Below are 17,333 nucleotides of genomic sequence, written 5' to 3'. Positions count from 1 at the left end.
AACGTCACTACACGGCACGTGACCGTGTATAAAAAAAAGACAAACTGTGTCTTAAACTTCTGCGACGATAGACACCAGATGAGTCTGTTTCTAGAAACTGCTATTTCTAAGAGCAGAACCGCACATTTTGACGCCCATTTGTTCCCTTTCAAGGAGAAAAAGGCACATGTCTACAATGGACGCTTCTTTCTGGGATGAGGCTTCACGCCTGCGCCGAGGCGCAGGGACACAGGTCACTCCCAGGGCCCCTCTTCGGCTCTGTCTAGGGGGCTCTGGTGCAGAGAAAACAGTGAAATCAGATCCACAGGTTCCGCATAAACACCTCAGGGCAGGCCAAGCACAAGGAGAGACGCAGAGGCCAGTATCCCTAAACGGATGCAGAAGGGAAATGGGAGCCTATGTTTTCCTTTCCTTAAAGGTGTTAATATTTTTTCAAATAATGTTTTTCTCTGAGAGGAAAGATAAAAATGAATGGAGGTGTCAAGGCGGAGCTTGTGTTAAGAGAGACAGGAAACACATCTCTCCTCTCCCAACTTTCTGGAAGTTCATTATGTATCTTTAAAACCTAACGAGAGGAGCTCAGGGATGTTGTCAGCTGTTCTCTTATTTCCCCTAATCCGTGGCAGGACCCCAGTGGTCACTGTTGGAGGCAGTGGCCCAGACACTGCACGTTCCGACACGCCCCCTCCCCCCCACCCCAGGTCACCAGGCGGTTTCTCTGGGACGCTTGGGAGTAAGGCCTACGCGATGTCTGGAGACTCGGGCTCTTCCAACTGCAGCTCCTTCCGCATCGTCCCCTCGATCTCAGCTGCCAAGGAGTCCTAGGAAAAGCGAGGAGACACACGCGTGAGCAGTAACTCAAACACTCTATCTCTAAGACAGGCACGTGCCCAGGCTAGCCATAGGGGGGCCAACTGCAGCCCCGAAGCCCACAGACTTCCCACAGCACAAGAGTTGCCACTGTCAGAGACCCTGGTGAAGCCATCCCCAGGGCAGGTTCTGAACACAGCAGGCACCGGACGTAGCAGGTCCCGATGGCACGGAGTGGAAAGCCCTTTCCCTTCCACGCAGCTAAGGGTCTGAAGGCAAATCCTACGTTCTCTTGGCCAAACCATGGAGCGGCAACTGTGGCCCCAGAAGAGGCGGAGCACTCACACAGGGAGAGAGGACTGTGTTCAGAATGGCACTGATGGGCCGATATGCAGGCCACTAACCTTGTGAGCAGTGACAGACGATGTCACGCCCACGGGGGCCGCACTAAGCTATTGTCCGCCCAGTCTGCAGGGCCTGCTAACTGCTCAGCCCGCCCGCGGTTCAGAACCACCTGCACTGCTTCTTGTTCTGTGAGGTGGAGCCTAACAGACAATCCCACACACAAATACAGGTAGATGCCGACAGCACCAGGTGTGTGCAGAAAAGCACCTGCCAAGGCCTCGGAGGAGCTCGCCCATGTAGGCCAACCTGAAGGGCGGAGCCAAAGCCGTGTTAACCAGCAGAACTTGCTGTGATGATGGGAATGTTCTCTTTTATGTCCAGTGGGGCGGGGGGGGGGGAGAGGGGGGGACCAGCCAGTGTGACTGAGGAACTGAATTCTTGACTGTGTTTAACTTTAATTTATTTAAATACCTTTTCATGCATCGTGCACTTTAACAGGAGACATCTCCAAAAACAGAGCTGTGCCAACAGCTACAGAAAAGGGCGAGCAAGAGCTTTATCTCAGCAAATACGAAAGCTGAGATCTCTTCAGAAGCAGCCCAACCGCAGATTTTCAATGCCATTTTTCTTGTGTGAAGGTTTAAATTTGAAAAGTGCAGGGCTGTCCTGGGAGAGTGGGAAATGCGATGGAGTGAATCCTAGTTGCACGGGGCCTGGGAGATCACTGCACCCAGATGAGAAGCCAGGAAGGAGGGAATCCGAGGCAAGAATTGTGCAAAGCTACACAGGCCAGTCTGGGAGTCAAGCGTGGTCAGCTTTAGATTGAGGGATTGCGGGGACAGAATGTTCTTTTGGGGTTTTTTTTATCCTCACCTGAGAACATTTCATTGCTTTTAGAGAGAGGGGAAGGGGAAGAGGAAGGGAGAGAGACACACTGATGCAAGAGAGAAGCATCGATTGGTTGCCTCCCACGCATGCCTGGACTGGGACCGGCACCTGGACCGGGGTTCATATGCATCTGGACAGGGGTTCGCACACGCCCAGACAAAGGCTCAGACCTACAACCTAAGCATGTGCCCTGACCACAAATTGAACCTGCAACCTTCCGGTTCCGAGACGATGCCCCAACCAACTGAGCCACACCAGCCAGGTCAGGGAACAGAATGTTATTTACTGGGATTCCTGGGACCACTGGATTGCCAGTCTGCTCCTCGGAAAGTTGACTATTTATGTTCTGTGCCTTTATTTTAGGGTCATTAGATTTCAGTCAAGTTGAGAGAAAAAGAGAGAGTTCTAGCCTGACTTGGATGAACGAAAGCAACAGAGAAAAAGCGGTCACGATTTAGGAAGAATGGACCAGACAACAAGGGGTGGGGCGAAGGGAAAGAACCCAGGAAAAGCCAAATTCAGAAGGGACCAGGTTCCGTAAACATTCACACAGCCATCCATTCCCACCTCACTCAGGGGCGTTTCTCTCAAAAGTTCTCTCCTTGGAGATTCTGATGTGTTACCAAACCATGGAAACAGAGCCCCAAAATAAAAGTTCTGGGTAGTCTGTTCTTCAGTCTGCCCATCCACCATACAAATCTAGTGTCTATTAAGCACCCACAGTTCTGCGTGTGGGTCTCAGAGGGAGGGAGGGAGGGAGGAAATGGCAAACAGACAAGGTGCTGACCTCCCTAGGCTTCAGTCTGACAGGAGGTAAAAAGAGTCAGCTCACCGAGTGCTATAGAGACGCGACCAGCCAGGGCAAGTGTCCAACACTACAGGGAGAGTTAACCTGCTAGAAAACCCCCTTCTCAGCCCGGAAGTCCACACAGGAAACAAGTCGGGCCCAGGCCAAACACTAAGCCTCTGGGAGAAATCGTATGAGAAAGACAAAAATGCCACTCCTAGCCCAGAAGGAAACATTTGTTCAGATCACAGGTACCAAAAGCCACCAGGAGAATGATGGATAAGCCAACAAAGAGCCCGCAGAACCGCGCGGGCAATTTAGAGATTCCAGAACGCTCTCACGAGACCACAGTAGCACATACTCTCACAGGTCGGAAAAAATAGCGTGTGAGTGACATCTTCCCAATATCTGAGGTTCCTGCAAAACCCAGTTCCTACTACATTTCTTGCAAGCAGGAGGAGAAAAGATGACAGATGCAGAGGGATGGAAAAGAAAGGACCAACGTCTCACCAGCTGGGCTCAGGAGCCCTCAGCTCGAACCCAGATCCAAACTGCGCAAGGGCAGGCCACCCCCACCCCGGCCTGGTACCACCAGCAGCCCTGCCGCCCGCTGCAGGGAACAGGGCCAGCAGACGCACCATGGGAAACAGGCCCAGCGAGTGGTAGCGCCGCGACGTGGTGTTGGGCACGGCCTTGTTCCGCAGGTTCTTGAGCTCCTCCTGCGCCTCGTGCAGCATCTCCATGCACTCTGCATACTTGTCCTCCAGCTCGCGCAGCTGCAGGGGCCCAGGGAGACACCTCGTGAGCACTGGGGACATGCCCTCCAACCCCCACAGCCAGACACAGGGTGCTCACAGAGGCCCCGGCTCCCCTTGGCCTGCAGCCAAACGCCTGAGGGTCCTCAAGGTTCAGTTACTCTTTCTGGTGGAGCACCACTTACAGACCTGGAAATCTCCTAAACCACTAACCGGGGGCAACTGAGGTGAGAAACGTCTTTCACCCAATGGGAGAACAACTCACAACACCCTCATTTCCAGGGTGCCTTTGAATGGGCTCCCTTTACAGGGTGTGTGTGCTCTGTGTCACCTCTTCCTGAACCATTCCTGAGAGCCCATGAGCACACCCGGGCTGCTGTAGAGCCCAGGCTTCCGGCCGCTCACAACAAGTAACAGCATCAGTGGAAATCAGCTTCGGAGTGAAAAAGGCATTCAGTTCACTATACAAATGGTTGTTGAGGGGAACGTGCCCCTCAACAGCCCAGAGGCCGATGCCCCCCCAACCAGCATCGGAGACCCTGATGAAATGAGGGGGAGCCTCTTACCTCCGCCGTGAGCTGCCGCTGGGCATCCTTGGCAGCCCCCAGGTGCTGGACAAGTTCTTCATTTTCCACTGCGCACTGCAATGGGACACAGGGAAGTCAGCTTCTCTTTCGGGATACTTAGAAAAGTCGAACTTTCGCCACTAAAGGCCTGACCTGTTAGGGTCCTACAACACTTCTACGAAGACTCTTACCTTATATCAGAGAATATTCTCACCCTTTATATAATTTTGAAGGCAGCCGTTCCCACACCCTTATTCATTCTCTAGGGCCCACTCCAACCCCACTCCCACGGTCACAGCTACTCTCCAGAAGCATTTCACCTCCCGCTTCTAGCGAAGGCCTAACACGGAAAACCAGATGGGTTTTGGCTGCTTCATTTCGAATCCAAAGGGGATGCTGTTCTGCGGCAGAACACAACCAACATGGGATGTAAAAGCAAGTACTGGACTAGATGACTCGTAAGTTAAATCCCACAACTCGGGATCGATAGCACCTTTCTTGGTGAACTCCGTTATTCTCAAGGTCATTCTTAGGAGACAGGTGGTGGTAAGCAGCGTACTATTGCATCTGCTAAGCTTTGTTTGCAAAGGGGCAGCCACTCCAAGGACATGGAACTGAAGGGCACGTCTTCTGGGGTAGATGCCGCTTTCAGATCTCAGAAGGGCCCCTCCCGTATCGGCCGGGGAAGCAGGGGCCTTACAGCTTTTGCCTTCTTCTGCAGATCCACTATTTGGGAGAGCAGGTGTGTGATTTCCTCCTGCTGGCGGGCAGCATCTTCGGTCTTCTTGGCCAGCTCCTCGGAGATGCTAGCAATCTGCACATTGGCGTCCCCTTTGACCAAGAAACAACAACCACAAGATTCAGTCCGAAAGCCCCACAGGCAGACCCAGGGAGAATGGTTTCTTTGTGCTCTGTACCAGGAAAAGCATCTCTATTACAAGACGAGGGCAGGGGTGGGGGTGCTGTACAAACAGAGAGGACATAAAAAGAAGGAACGTAGAGCACCCACTTGCTCTACGGTGAAGCGAAGAGCGGCTTCCTCTGGCTCCAGCTGTCCTGAGAAGGAACCTGACCCCCCACCCCCACCGCAGCTCTCGGGCTCAGCGGGAAGCCCCGCCCCACTGGCCAAGGCTGCCTCCCCAGAGAAAACCCGGCAGCCCAGCAGCCTTCAGGACTCAGCCAGGAGGTGCCACGCCAACATGAAGGTGCGTCTGGCCCAAACCTGCTTTCTGCCCACAAACAAATCCCCATCACCAGCAGGAACTCCTGCGGAGGCTGCCCTAGAAATGAAATACCACCGAGCACGAAACCATTCCCTCGGGCACTTTCGACCCATCTTCAGAGCCACGACTCACTTTACTAGATCATCGGAACACAGGGTGCGTTTCATTGACTTAGTACGTTGCTGAAACTCAAAATACTCTTTGTCTAATCTTGACTTGTGAACTTGTGATGGAGAGGGTGAGAAGACCCCTCGCCACCACTTTCACAGAGCAAACGTAGGAAGCAGTTTTCCCACATCTTTCACCAGAGGACTCGGTCCATGCAATAATTCCACTATTCTAATAGAAAGCACAATTAAAGTTAAATACCCATCTCAGGAAGAAACTGAGCCCATGTATGACTGACAGCCTAGCCCCCAAATTCTCCCAGATCGGGGCGAGGGGTGCCCACAAGATCGGGGAGATGGCACTTTGTCGGGGATGCGGATCTGCCCGGTCTTCACGATGGCAGATGCAGCAGTACAGGGAGGGGACAGGAGGGGCGCGAGGGCCAGGGACATACTCAGCTCCTTCACGCAGTCGTTGACCAGCTGCTGCTCCTTCTCTTCGTAGGTGATGGTCTCCGTCTTCAGCTGGCAGGCCTGTGGACAAGGCCCAGGTCAGAGGCCCCATAGTCACACCTGGACTGGTGGGGTCCTGTCACCCCGTACACCCTCACATACAGAAAGTCAACCTGAATCCCCGCATCTCAAAGCTGGAAAATGGACCACTAGAGGGCACTGCACAAAGCCATGTACACTGGAGCTTAGCTGGCCTCTGGTCCAACCTGTCTTCTGTCTCTCTATTCATTTGTGACTGTCCCGGCTCACAGCCTGAGCCCCTCCGTGACCCAAACAGTGCCTAGGACCCGGTTCTGCCTACCATGGTCATTCTAAGGATAACCACAACGAGGATGGCTGACATGTTCACCTACTGTGTGACGGACACTGTCCTATGAGGTTAAGTTGGAGTTAAACCTATTGCAACCAGCAGAGCAAAAGCAAAGTATAACACGAAAGCATTACAATTCAGAGACCCAGGGGCTATCCCAGGACTCTGGAGAGCTCGTTCTGGCTAAAAAGGCGGGAAGATAGAGATCAAAGGGCCTGGTTGGACAGGTGTCTCCGAGCCCTCAGGTCCTGACCCCGGGAGACATTACCCTCCTGAAAGCCGAGGCGCGGTGTGGCCGCCAGCCCCGGCTGGGATCAGATTCCCTGGCTTGCTTTCGGGGAAGATTCTGACGGAGGGACCCTGGCTGTGCGCCCAGGACCGGAGCGGTTGGTTACCTGGGGCAGAGGCTGGGAGGGGCAGCACCGGACTCAGAACAGGGAGCCCTGGGCCATGGTCTTGCCTCGGCCACTGGCTCAACAAGGGGCCATCGGTCAACAAGGGGCTGGTAGAGGTGCGGTGAGGTCCAAGGAAGCACGATCCTTTCCTTGTGCCTAAAAGTGTCCTGTGAAGCCCAGACGTGAGGTTCCTTCCAACGTGTGGGCAAGTTCAAGGCGGGTATCAGCCCACACATGACAAACGAGGGCCTGAGAGACAGGGCCACCCCACAGCTCCGGCTGCAGCGCAGGAACACGCCGACACTGAAGACTTTAAAAGGCACTGCACGCACGTGCATGGGCGTTTCTAGATAGGGGCAGTGGGCGAGGAGAGAGGACGCGGCGTCTGGAGCCACAGGGACCTGCAAGCCCTGGCTGTGTCATTCACGAACATGCGTGTGGCCTTGGGAAATGCAAACACCTAGCCACCTGGTCCGCTTTTCCCATTGGAAATGAGAAAACCAGCTTCCAGCCTCGTGAAGATTTTAAAAAATAACGCAGGCCAAGTACCTACCCCGAGGCCAGCCATCAGAGGCACTCCAAAGCCTGAGTTCTCAGATTGCCTCTGCTCAGCCTCGCTCACTGTCTAAGAAATGTCTCCAGGTGCGTGGGTACTATTTCCTCGGGTACTATTTCCTGTCACCCGCAGTGACAGGAACACGAGGCCTTCACACCTGGCCTCTGAGTCAGGTCAGTCGGAGCTGGAGAACCCCATGGAAAGAGCCCACGGCGGGAGCTTTTGCCCTCACTGTGAAGGGGGATGGGTGGCCACCCTTGCCTGACCACATGCTGTATGACTCACCCGTTGGTGTGCCCCAGCCCGGGCCCAGTGGGCCACCCTGGATGGTGACACCCAGCACATAAATGAGGCCTCGGGGCGGCAATGAGCCCAGGTTTGAGCGGTTCTTTCAGCCAAAGAATGGCAGTGTAACCACAGCTGTTCTCAGCAGAGAAGGTGAACAGGGCTACCACCCTCCCAGAAGGCGCAAGGGCAGGGTGCGGACGTCACCTCGGATCGCAGTACGACATTCTCTTCCTCGAGGTCCTTCAGCTTCTTGTGAAGAGAATCCAGATGAAAGTAGTTCTGGACGGAGGAGGATGACTCATTCCTCTTCAACCTGGGGGGAAAGCCCGGTCACTTTCTAGGGAGAGCCCCACTCCCCCTGCTACCCGGCACAGCTCCGGGAGGCAGGAAGGACGTCTCCAGGAGAGCCACGAAACCGCAGGCGTGACAAGGACCGGCCACGCTGCTCCCTCACCCCCAGGGCAACTGCCAACGCACAGGCTCACGTCCCAACCCTCGCCCACAGTTTGCAGTTGCCACATCGCCTCAGAATTCAGGGGAATCGGCTCTATTTGGAGCCTACACAATTCTGGAATGCCTGGGAGTTTAATTTTATAATGAGCTTCCATGTGCCAACAACTATTTTAAATACATGCATTAACTCATTTAATGTATTGAAATACCAGGTGGGGGGACCCAAAAATAACCAGAATGATCTTCTGGAGGGTGGGCCCCTTGTAGCACAGGCTTCCCCCGCTAGGTGAGTATTCTAGGAACCCATCTGTGTCAGTGCGCCAGCTGGCATTGTTGTGAGAGGCTGTGTTTGGCTTCGGTGAATTTTTTTTGAAGACTCTTTCAATGCATTTGCCCATTTCATGATGGGTGATTTACGAGCACACCTGCCCACACCGCGCTGCGTGTTCAGCAGTTTTTGACCAAAAACAGCATGACCCCCTGCCCTCCCTATTCACCCAATCTCACCCCGAGTGACATTCTTTTTGTTTCCCTGGAAGAAAAGAATCCTCAAGGGGAAACGTTTCGCTGATGTGGAAGAAGTGAAACAAAAACGGCAGAAACACTAAAAGCCATTAAAATCAATGAGTTCAAACACTGTTTTGAGCAGTGGAAAAACGTCTCGATAAGGTGTACTGCATTAAATGCAGAGGACTTTGAAGGTGACTAAAGTTTAAACAGGTAAGAATAAATGCGCAATTTTTAATAAATAAATTTGAGGGGTTTTTTTTGGATCCCCCTCATACATGCATTAACTGATTTAACTAAGTGCTATTATTATCCCCATTTTGCAAATGGGGAAATGAGCACAGAGAGGTTAAGTAACTTGGCCAAGAGCACACAGCTAGCAAGCCACAGAGTGGAGAACTGAACTCAGGCCCTCAGGCTCCGGAGTTCCTGGCGCTCACACGAGGCCCCGCTGACTCTCAGAGGAACGCCCACACCTCCTGTCCCAAGGCCCTGCCACAGCGCCTCAGGCTCCGCGACCCTGTGCTTCTTCTACCGGCAGAGCCCACCCTGTGGCTGGGCCCACAGACAGGCCAGGCTGAATAGCTCTAAACTCACAAATGAGCAATAAGATCCCTTAAGAGGAAAACAGAGAACCTGTCCTTCCAAGTCCCACTAAAACAGTGAACTCAGTCTGTGCCGGGCACTGGAGAGGCCTGGTTTGGAGCAGGCCGGGAGCCCTGGCCTGCACCACTGGAGAAGGCGACCGACCCTGCCTAGGCAACTCCAAAGGCAGGGACAGCAGCCAGCCTGTGCTCTGGCCCCCTGACACGCGCTCTGGGGACTCACGGGGTGGAGCACAGGGACTCGGGCTCACTCTCCTCCGCGGCACTTGTGTAGAACTGAAGCAGCTCATCCTTCATGGACAGCTCATGCCGGAGCTGAGACACCTGCACAGACAGAGCCAGGGGACCGTCACTCACGCCCCACACGTGAGTGTTCCCATTGGTGCTCAGCCACTTACTGCTCAGCGACAACATTTTATAAATTCCTCATTCAGAGTGAAGGCCTGTAACTGATTTGTGCTACTCAGAGAAAACACACAGTTGAGCGTCATCCCATTTAAGAAAAATACAACGAATTACTTGTTTGGCAAAAAATGCCTCCGCCTACATTTGTAATTTTTACTTGGGTACAGGGAAGAAGTGAGAGGGGACTAGAAAGTTCTAGAATGATGTTTGTGGGCACACGATAGCACACGGGCTTTGCAAGTAGCTGGGCCAATGACCAGAGAAATGGATCATGTTACCAAATGCTAGACAAGGCCATGAGCTTCTGCCAAAACCAAGTCCCACCGGGAACTGGGGCTCTGGGTGGGCCAGCTCTGAGTTGACAGCCCTCGCTCTCATACCTGGAAACCCTCACAGCCCCACCCTGTGACTCCTGCACCTTGCAGGGCTCCTGCCCACCCACCTCAGGGACCCCTGTTTGTTGTTGCATTGGCTGGCCTGCGCTTTTGCCATGCCCTGAGCATCCTTCTGAGCCCACGTGATGATCTGGAATCTTGGAGGAAAGGGAGGGCGGCTGGTCCAACACACCCGGGCCTGCCATGGGACTGGGCATCGTGCACCCACCAACTCAGTGAGGCCTGTTCCCCCTGCGGTGGCTCCCTCGGTGGCCTCCCATTGTGAGGAGGAGACACAGTGAACGGGAGCTACAGGAAGGCCACGTGTTGTGTCCAGGTGACCACTCCAGAACAGGCAGCCCTGGGCTCGGGACAGACGAGCCCTGCAGAGGGCCTTTCCGAATGGGACCCGGTCCAACATCTCTGACCACAACTGTGGCGCCCTCCGCCCAGCTCCTCACCTCCTCCCTGATGTGTTCCACCTGCTCCTCCAGAAGCTCGTTCCTCTCGGTGAGGGTCTTGTTCTTCTTCAACAATGACTGGCCAATCCGGGCAGCCAATTCTAAATCCCGCTCTTTCTGTGAAAGGCAGAGGGAGAATGAGATTGAAGAAAAAAAATACCCGGGCCTCCTGAAGGAGCCAACAGAGCCCTGTGCCCATGGAGGAAAACAAAGGCATTCAGAAATCAGAAAGGGGTGAGTAAGCACCATCCATTCACCAACATGGGATACCCGTTCAAAGAGGTGTGTGCTCTGCCCACGTAAGGTGCGGGAGCTACGCCCACCTCAAGCAACGAAAGGGAACCTGACCATCTGATGAGAACAACAGGAAAAACCTGCTTCCAAAACATTTCCCTGAAACTGCTTCTGGCATTTGAGTAGTCACCTGATAACCGGTCTCTCTGGAGAGACCTGAGGGCTGGCGATTGCACTGCCAGAAACCAGCCCATGGAAACACTCCCTGACCCATGCCAGATGAATGAATGAATCCGGAAATCCCAAAGTGCGCCTGCAACAAAGCCAAGAGCAGGCACAGGGAGGCAGCCTCTTCAGCACCCATTAAGCCGGAATTTACGGAGTTCCTTCTATTTGCCTCATATGAACCAAAAATGTTTCAAGTCACTCCAACACACAACATGTTTCTCTTACTTAATGGGAGGCTACTTAGGCTTTATTAAAAAAAAAAAAAAAAACAACTTTCAAAATGGAGAGAGAATGCATAAAATGACCCAACTTCAGAGTTGAAGATACGTCCAAGACGCAGAACGTTCTGTGCAGCCGATGACATCACTTAGAGCCGAGCAGAGCGAGGGAAATCTTTAGTGGCCTCCAAGGGGCTCAGCTGCCTTTACGGGAGGAAAGATGCCCCAACACTGGGGACAGTGGAGCGGCAGCATCGCCCAGTGTGGACCTCCTGACCCTGCCGGAGGGGCTGTTGGCCACTGTGGTCAGAGTCAGCTGGCTCACTTCTGGTGAGGGTTGGCAAGGGGGGGAGAATTCTGGGAAACTAAATTAGCTTAGAAGCCTATGCTAATTATTCTGTTCACTAGGCATAAAAAGCAGACAAATGGGAACATGGAGTTGTTAAGAAAAATAACATAAATGGAGCCACTGTAAAATGGAGCCGGAACTCCGATCCCAGAGGAAATGCCCCCCCTGTCTTGCGTCTCACACCTCTGAGATGTTGAAACAGGGCACAGTGACCTTTGGACTGAGCCTCGGGCGACTCTGTGCCCCAAAGAACTGTTGACAAGCATAACCAGAAAGCAGATATTAGGACTACTGGACTGAAAATCAAAAACACCCTTTAGAATAAACATCACTACGTTAGCTTTTCGGCACCAATAAAAACACCTTCCTTCTGCTGATGGAATTGTTCCCACTCTCTTTCCCATAATGCCCACCGCCCTTGTCTCCTCACTGGAACACTGTCTGGGCTTCTGCCTCCATCGGTGCTTCTCAAATAGATATTCTATATATTTTTAAAATCTCAAATAAATGCTTGTTACCTCTCACTTCGAAAAGCCTTTTTTTTTTTTTTTTAGGTTAACAAAGTTAAGAACAGGAAAAAAGCAAGCTGGGGAGGAGGCCTGCCCTCTGATCTGCTACCTATTAACTACTTGGCTTTGGTCAATGGTTTCCGCCCGCCAAGGGTCAGGTTCACTCTACGTGAGTTTCCTCCAAAGGCAGGTCGCAACTTTCAGCGGGTGGCGAATCATGTTAGTGATGGCAACAGACATTCCGTTGGCATGTTGGTTTAAATGAACTTCCACAGCACAGAACCGAACTGCCAAAGTGCCTTCCACGCGATAAGGGTGCTGCATCACATCTAAACTTTTACTTCGGCGAGTGCTGAGTCACCATCTGACATGCATTTCTTACAGCAGGTGCTGGCCCGCCATTTACCTGCTCCAGGTGAACTGTTCTACTCAGAAACTGTGCCAGTTCGGGTTCCGATGGGACGTCCCGGGACCAGTTCCTGCGTCTGTCAGATGGAGGAGTGCAGAGGGACAGACTAGCAGAGATAACTGTCAAAAAAATCTTCTAGCTTTATGATTCACTGACTTGTATGATTAAAAAAACTCATCGGCCGCTTTTATTTCTAACTCCTTTACACCACACAACAGCAGCACGCCCTCCCTCTGCTAATTGAGGCGTTCCCTGAATTACTGCAGGTCGGGGTGTCACTTGGGAAGACTCTGGATTTGACAGGGGCTTGGCCCTTCCTCCTGCACGGGTGATGGGCCCCCCCACTTGCTCCCCAGTCTTCGACAGTGCTAAACCCTGTTAACTGCTGTCATCCCGTCCCAGAAGCCAGCCGGGTATCAGGCCAAGTGAGCCATAAATACCTACAGCCCATTCCCCCAGTTTGTGCCTCCCTGGCACACCCACCCATGGGACAAAGGGGGTCCATGAGACTGCCCACACAAGTGAGATGCTCGTCTCTGGGTGGCCATCCATGCCAGGGACAGTGCCTGCCAAGAAGGGCCCTCTATCAATGGCCCTTTATCACTCTTCAGACGCAACGGCTGTGCTTGTTTGGTACTGGTAGGAAAGGACACAAAGGAATTGAGTGAGGGAGCTTGCATACCCCTGTCCCGGGCCGACTTAAAATCAGCAGGTGGTCCAAGCGGCTTCAGCCGGCTGACACAGGGCTAACACACGGCTGAAGCTGCGACACTGAAGTCCATTTCCCTTTGGAAGTATGGTCTCCACCAAGCCCACTCAAGTCTACTCAGGTTCGCTGCTAGAGCATGTTCTCAGATGGAGCACCCAACAGGTGCGTCAATGCCCACTGGCTCGCTGTCCCACTGTTCTTGGTCTCCGTCATGCAACTCTGCGGGTTCAGAACAAGTCACCCCAACATGTACCTCTGTGGTGTGCAGACTGCTTTGAGCTAAAAGGCAACTTCTGCTGCTCCCTGAACTACCTAGAAGAACTTACACTAGGGGCCTGGCCCATAGTAAGAGGTGATGAGAAATAACCTCTTCTGACCTACGGACAGGGCAGGACAAACTTCTATTTACTGCGCATCTGCTCTTCTCATTCTGCAAGGACCCTCTGCAGCCCCCAGGGCGCTGACCTCTCCCCTAGTCCAGGTTGTCTTATATTCCCATGGTCCCTTTCTGTCTCCGACGCTCTCCTGCATGTGGGGTCTCCGACTCTCTCCTGCTCGTGGGGTTCCCACACATACATCTGTATTCGACTTGGTAATTTTCTCTTGCTATCTGTCTCGCGTCTGGTTGACTGTTAGGCCAGCCAGAAGAGCCTTGCGGGTGGAGGAAATTTGTGCCTCCCCCTCACCTCCAAGCTGCTGAGTTCTAATAGCACAGTCATTTGCAAAGTTTTACCCACAGTTTGCATGCAGATTCTGCTGCAACCAAATCAAGCAAAAACGATAATAATGAAGACCAGCTGGGAAAGGCCACGCTGGAGCAGCGGAAGGATGCTGAAGGCTGCCCATGGCACACCGAGGCCAGAGCCCAAGAGGAACAGGACACAGGAAGGGGAGGAAGAGCAAGTGGGCAGGGAGTTCAATGACCATGCCCCTTGTCCCTTCCCATTACACTCCCAACCTCACCCTCCCTACCCCGCTGATGCCAAGCTCTCACCTCCACACCCCAAATCTAACCTTTATAGGAAAATAAAGAAAACTCTCTGCTGGAATAAAAGGGGTGGAGGGGGCAAGACATTATAATAAAAATATTTATGGATGAAATGAGAAAACTAAACAAAAGTCTTCATGGTGTCTCCGGTTTTTCTTTACTAAGGTGACGGGCTGGGTGGGTCTCTCTTAGAGAATGACGGGAATGAAAAACTCCCAATTCTTACAACCAGCCAGCAGCTGATGAACATTTACTTCTGAATCCAGGAAAACAGCTAGGGAGTGACCCCTGGATTTGACTACAGTGAAAATAAAAGACTACAAATAAATAACTTAGGCCTTTGGAAATAAGCTACTAAAAGAACGAGAAAGATGGCCACATGGAGCTCACTCTAACTCCGCTCACTCCCACTTCACAGATCCGCTTTGTTTAAAAAGACTGATTTGAGTGTCGGCCCCTTTACCCAACGAACACAACCTCTGGAGCTGGAGAGCAGCGGGCCTCCCACGCTCGGCAGCAAACTCATCTCATTCACCAATTTCAGGATAAGAAGCATGACTAAGGGCCCTCGGAATAACCTTCTCTGGAACTGGGGAGGAGGCAAGCTTTGCCCAAAGGTAAATTCCCAACAGCAGCCAGCCAGGGCAAGCTGCTGAAGCCTCCTGCCCTCCAACCCAGAAGCAAACTCCACACTGGCCGTGCCGTGGCATCCTGAGCAAACCCCCCGGCACCTCACCTGCGTGTGGCAGGCATGCAAACCAAAACAAATGATCATGATCGGAGGAAATGAAACCGAAGCCTCTCAGTACAACTCTCACATGCTGTGCCAGCGAGACATTAACTGGGAAACCCGCCTCTTCCTAAGAAAGGCAGTGACTCAGATGTGATTCTTATCGGGACAAGCAGAAGAATGGCACATACAACAAAACAGATACTCAGCCACGGCCACAGTGAGTCACTCAAAACCAAAGTGGCACAAGACAGAGCCACCTGAAAAATGGCTCCACAAGCACTCTTCTCAGTAACTCAATTATTTTAAAAGACAATAACATACTCTTTATACTTCGACACACATGAAGAAACTAGCTTGGGGCCAAGTGAGCTATTTTTAACCAGCATCTGCATAAAGGGCTGGAGCCCCAGGCTCCCTGGGTAGACCTCTCTGCCGGTTGGAGCATAGCTGCCATCCCTGTGGAGATGACACCCTACACTGCCATCTCCAACTCGGCAAAAGCCTCACAGAGGCAGCTCCCATAAGAAACATGACCCGGGTCCTGTTTCGAAAGTAAACATGGTCTGCTGACAGTCAACTAACCGCATTCCCCAAGACCATAAACACCACATGGCCATAAACACCACAGCCACAGCAACGGCCACACGCACTGCAGGCGGGGACCCGGGCTGGCGAGCGGCCGTGCCACTGCAGGCACCTTCTGCACCCTCGGACCCAGGTCCTTCGCTGCGGCATGGGGACGCGGTGGCATGGACCTCTGAGAACTACCGTAGAACTAATGAGATGACACCTGGATGACACCTTGACAACACAGAGCTCGCAGGAAAATGTCCCCCTCAACAATAAGGATGACAACAGAGGCAGACATTTATCAAAGGCCCATCACTTCCACGGTTAAAGGGTCAACTTTAAGCAACCTTTCCCTTCCCTCAAAACACTTACCTCCTCAAGAAGCCGAGTAACAGCATCAATGTCATTATATGTTTTAGTCATCTGGCCAACTCTTTCAGCACATAAAACTGCAAGAAACAAAAATGACAACGAATCAGACGAGAAACAACAAGTGTTGGCGAGGATGTAGAGAAGAGGGAACGCTGGTGCACCGCTGGTGGGAACGGAAATTGGTGCGGCCACTACGGAAAATAGCATGCAGGTCCCTCCCGAAATTAAGACTACAGCTACTCTAGGGCTTAGCAATCTGCCTTCTGGGCATCTACCCCCCAAAACTTGAAAACACTTATTGAAAAGCGTGTATGCACCCCTATGTTCACTGCAGCACTATTTACAGTGGCCAAGACATGGAAACAACCTCAGTGTCCTTCAACAGATGACTGGATATAGAAGATGTGGTACATGTATATAATGGAACCTACTCAGCCATAAAAAGATAAAATACTGCTATTAGTGACAACAGAAGTAGATCTTCAGAGTATTATACTAAGTGAAATAGTCCACAGGGCTGTCCAGCCTTTTGGTGTCTCTGGGCCACACTGGAAGAAGAGTTGTCTTGGGCCACACATTAAATACACACACACTAATGAAAACTGATGAGCAAAACCAAAAAAAAAAGGTTTTAAGTAAATTTAGGGTTTTGTGTTGGGGCGTATTCATAGCCATCCTGGGCTGCATGGGGCCCGCGGGCCACGGCTTGGACACCCCGGCGTGACTAACCCATGTGATTTCACTCTTGTATGGAATATGAAACAGAAAGCTGCAAATGAACAAACGAAGCAAGCAAACTCATAGATGCAGACAACAGAATGGTGGTCACCAGAGGGGGAGGGAGCAGGGGGAGGACAGAGAGGGTACAGGGGGTCAAATGCATGGTGGCGGAAGGAGACCAGACTTCCGGCGGAGAGCACACAACAGAGTATACAGACGTTGTATTATAAAGCTGTGCACCTGAAATTTATGAAATGTTACTAATATTATCCCAATAAATTCCATTTTTTAAAAAGGACAGTGAAACTACCAATGCCCCAAACCTGCCAAACAAATGGCCCATCTAAGAAAGCCGCTTCAAACCTGTGCCTGCGTGTTAGCCACAAAGGCTCACTGGTTTTGCAAGTTCTACCCACACTCAGCACCTCTCGGTTCCTGTTCCCAGTTCCAGGGAAGAGCAGGAGCTCTGAGGGGTGAGGGGGTGGGAGGGGGGCTCTCATCCCTGCAGATCCCTTCTGTGTCACATACTCAGAGGTGGTGCTGGGGGCAAGGCACTGGAGCGGACAGGGGTCTGGCCTCATACAAATTCAGTATGTGAAAATGGGTCAGTGGCTCAGCCCCCAAATTGTTAGAAAAACCAACAAGATAGATCTAGACCTCACTGACCAGAGACCCAGCCACGTGGACAGAGCGCCATCCTTCAGAAAGCAGCTACCGGAATAATTATTAAGCAACAACAGTCTTAGCTGGTAACTTCATAATGACACAGCTCCCTCCCCCAAAATGCGCTACATTCGAGGGCTAGGCAACCAGTTTCCACACCATGAAAACCAGGGTGACAGAGGTTTTTAATCCGCGCCAAAACGACCTCCACTACTACTGTGGCACATACAACAGAGGGAAATGCTCGCTCTCTCTGGCTCTCCCTTAGCTCCTGCTAGAGATC

General features: G+C 52.2%; 1 protein-coding gene across 12 annotated transcripts in view; it reads right to left on the bottom strand.

Moving 5' to 3' along the window:
• The window catches only part of TRAK1 (trafficking kinesin protein 1), a 157,902-nt gene that overhangs the window by 21,782 nt on the left and 118,787 nt on the right, over positions 1 to 17,333 (bottom strand). For all 12 annotated transcript variants that reach the window (XM_053930402.2, XM_053930403.2, XM_053930404.2 and 9 more), the window contains 9 exons: positions 15,668 to 15,744; positions 10,349 to 10,465; positions 9,332 to 9,432; positions 7,748 to 7,856; positions 5,937 to 6,015; positions 4,852 to 4,982; positions 4,152 to 4,226; positions 3,469 to 3,606; positions 745 to 821 (listed from right to left, as the gene is read on the bottom strand). In XM_053930402.2, the coding sequence (XP_053786377.1) occupies positions 745 to 821; positions 3,469 to 3,606; positions 4,152 to 4,226; positions 4,852 to 4,982; positions 5,937 to 6,015; positions 7,748 to 7,856; positions 9,332 to 9,432; positions 10,349 to 10,465; positions 15,668 to 15,718 (878 nt within the window). In that variant the 5' untranslated portion in view covers positions 15,719 to 15,744. The remainder of the gene's footprint in view (positions 1 to 744; positions 822 to 3,468; positions 3,607 to 4,151; positions 4,227 to 4,851; positions 4,983 to 5,936; positions 6,016 to 7,747; positions 7,857 to 9,331; positions 9,433 to 10,348; positions 10,466 to 15,667; positions 15,745 to 17,333) is intronic.

Source organism: Desmodus rotundus, chromosome 8, assembly GCF_022682495.2.
Source record: "Desmodus rotundus isolate HL8 chromosome 8, HLdesRot8A.1, whole genome shotgun sequence".
NCBI classification, from domain to species: Eukaryota; Metazoa; Chordata; class Mammalia; order Chiroptera; family Phyllostomidae; genus Desmodus; species Desmodus rotundus.
Note: the sequence above shows the minus strand (reverse complement) of the source record. Positions and strands in the feature narration are given on the sequence as shown.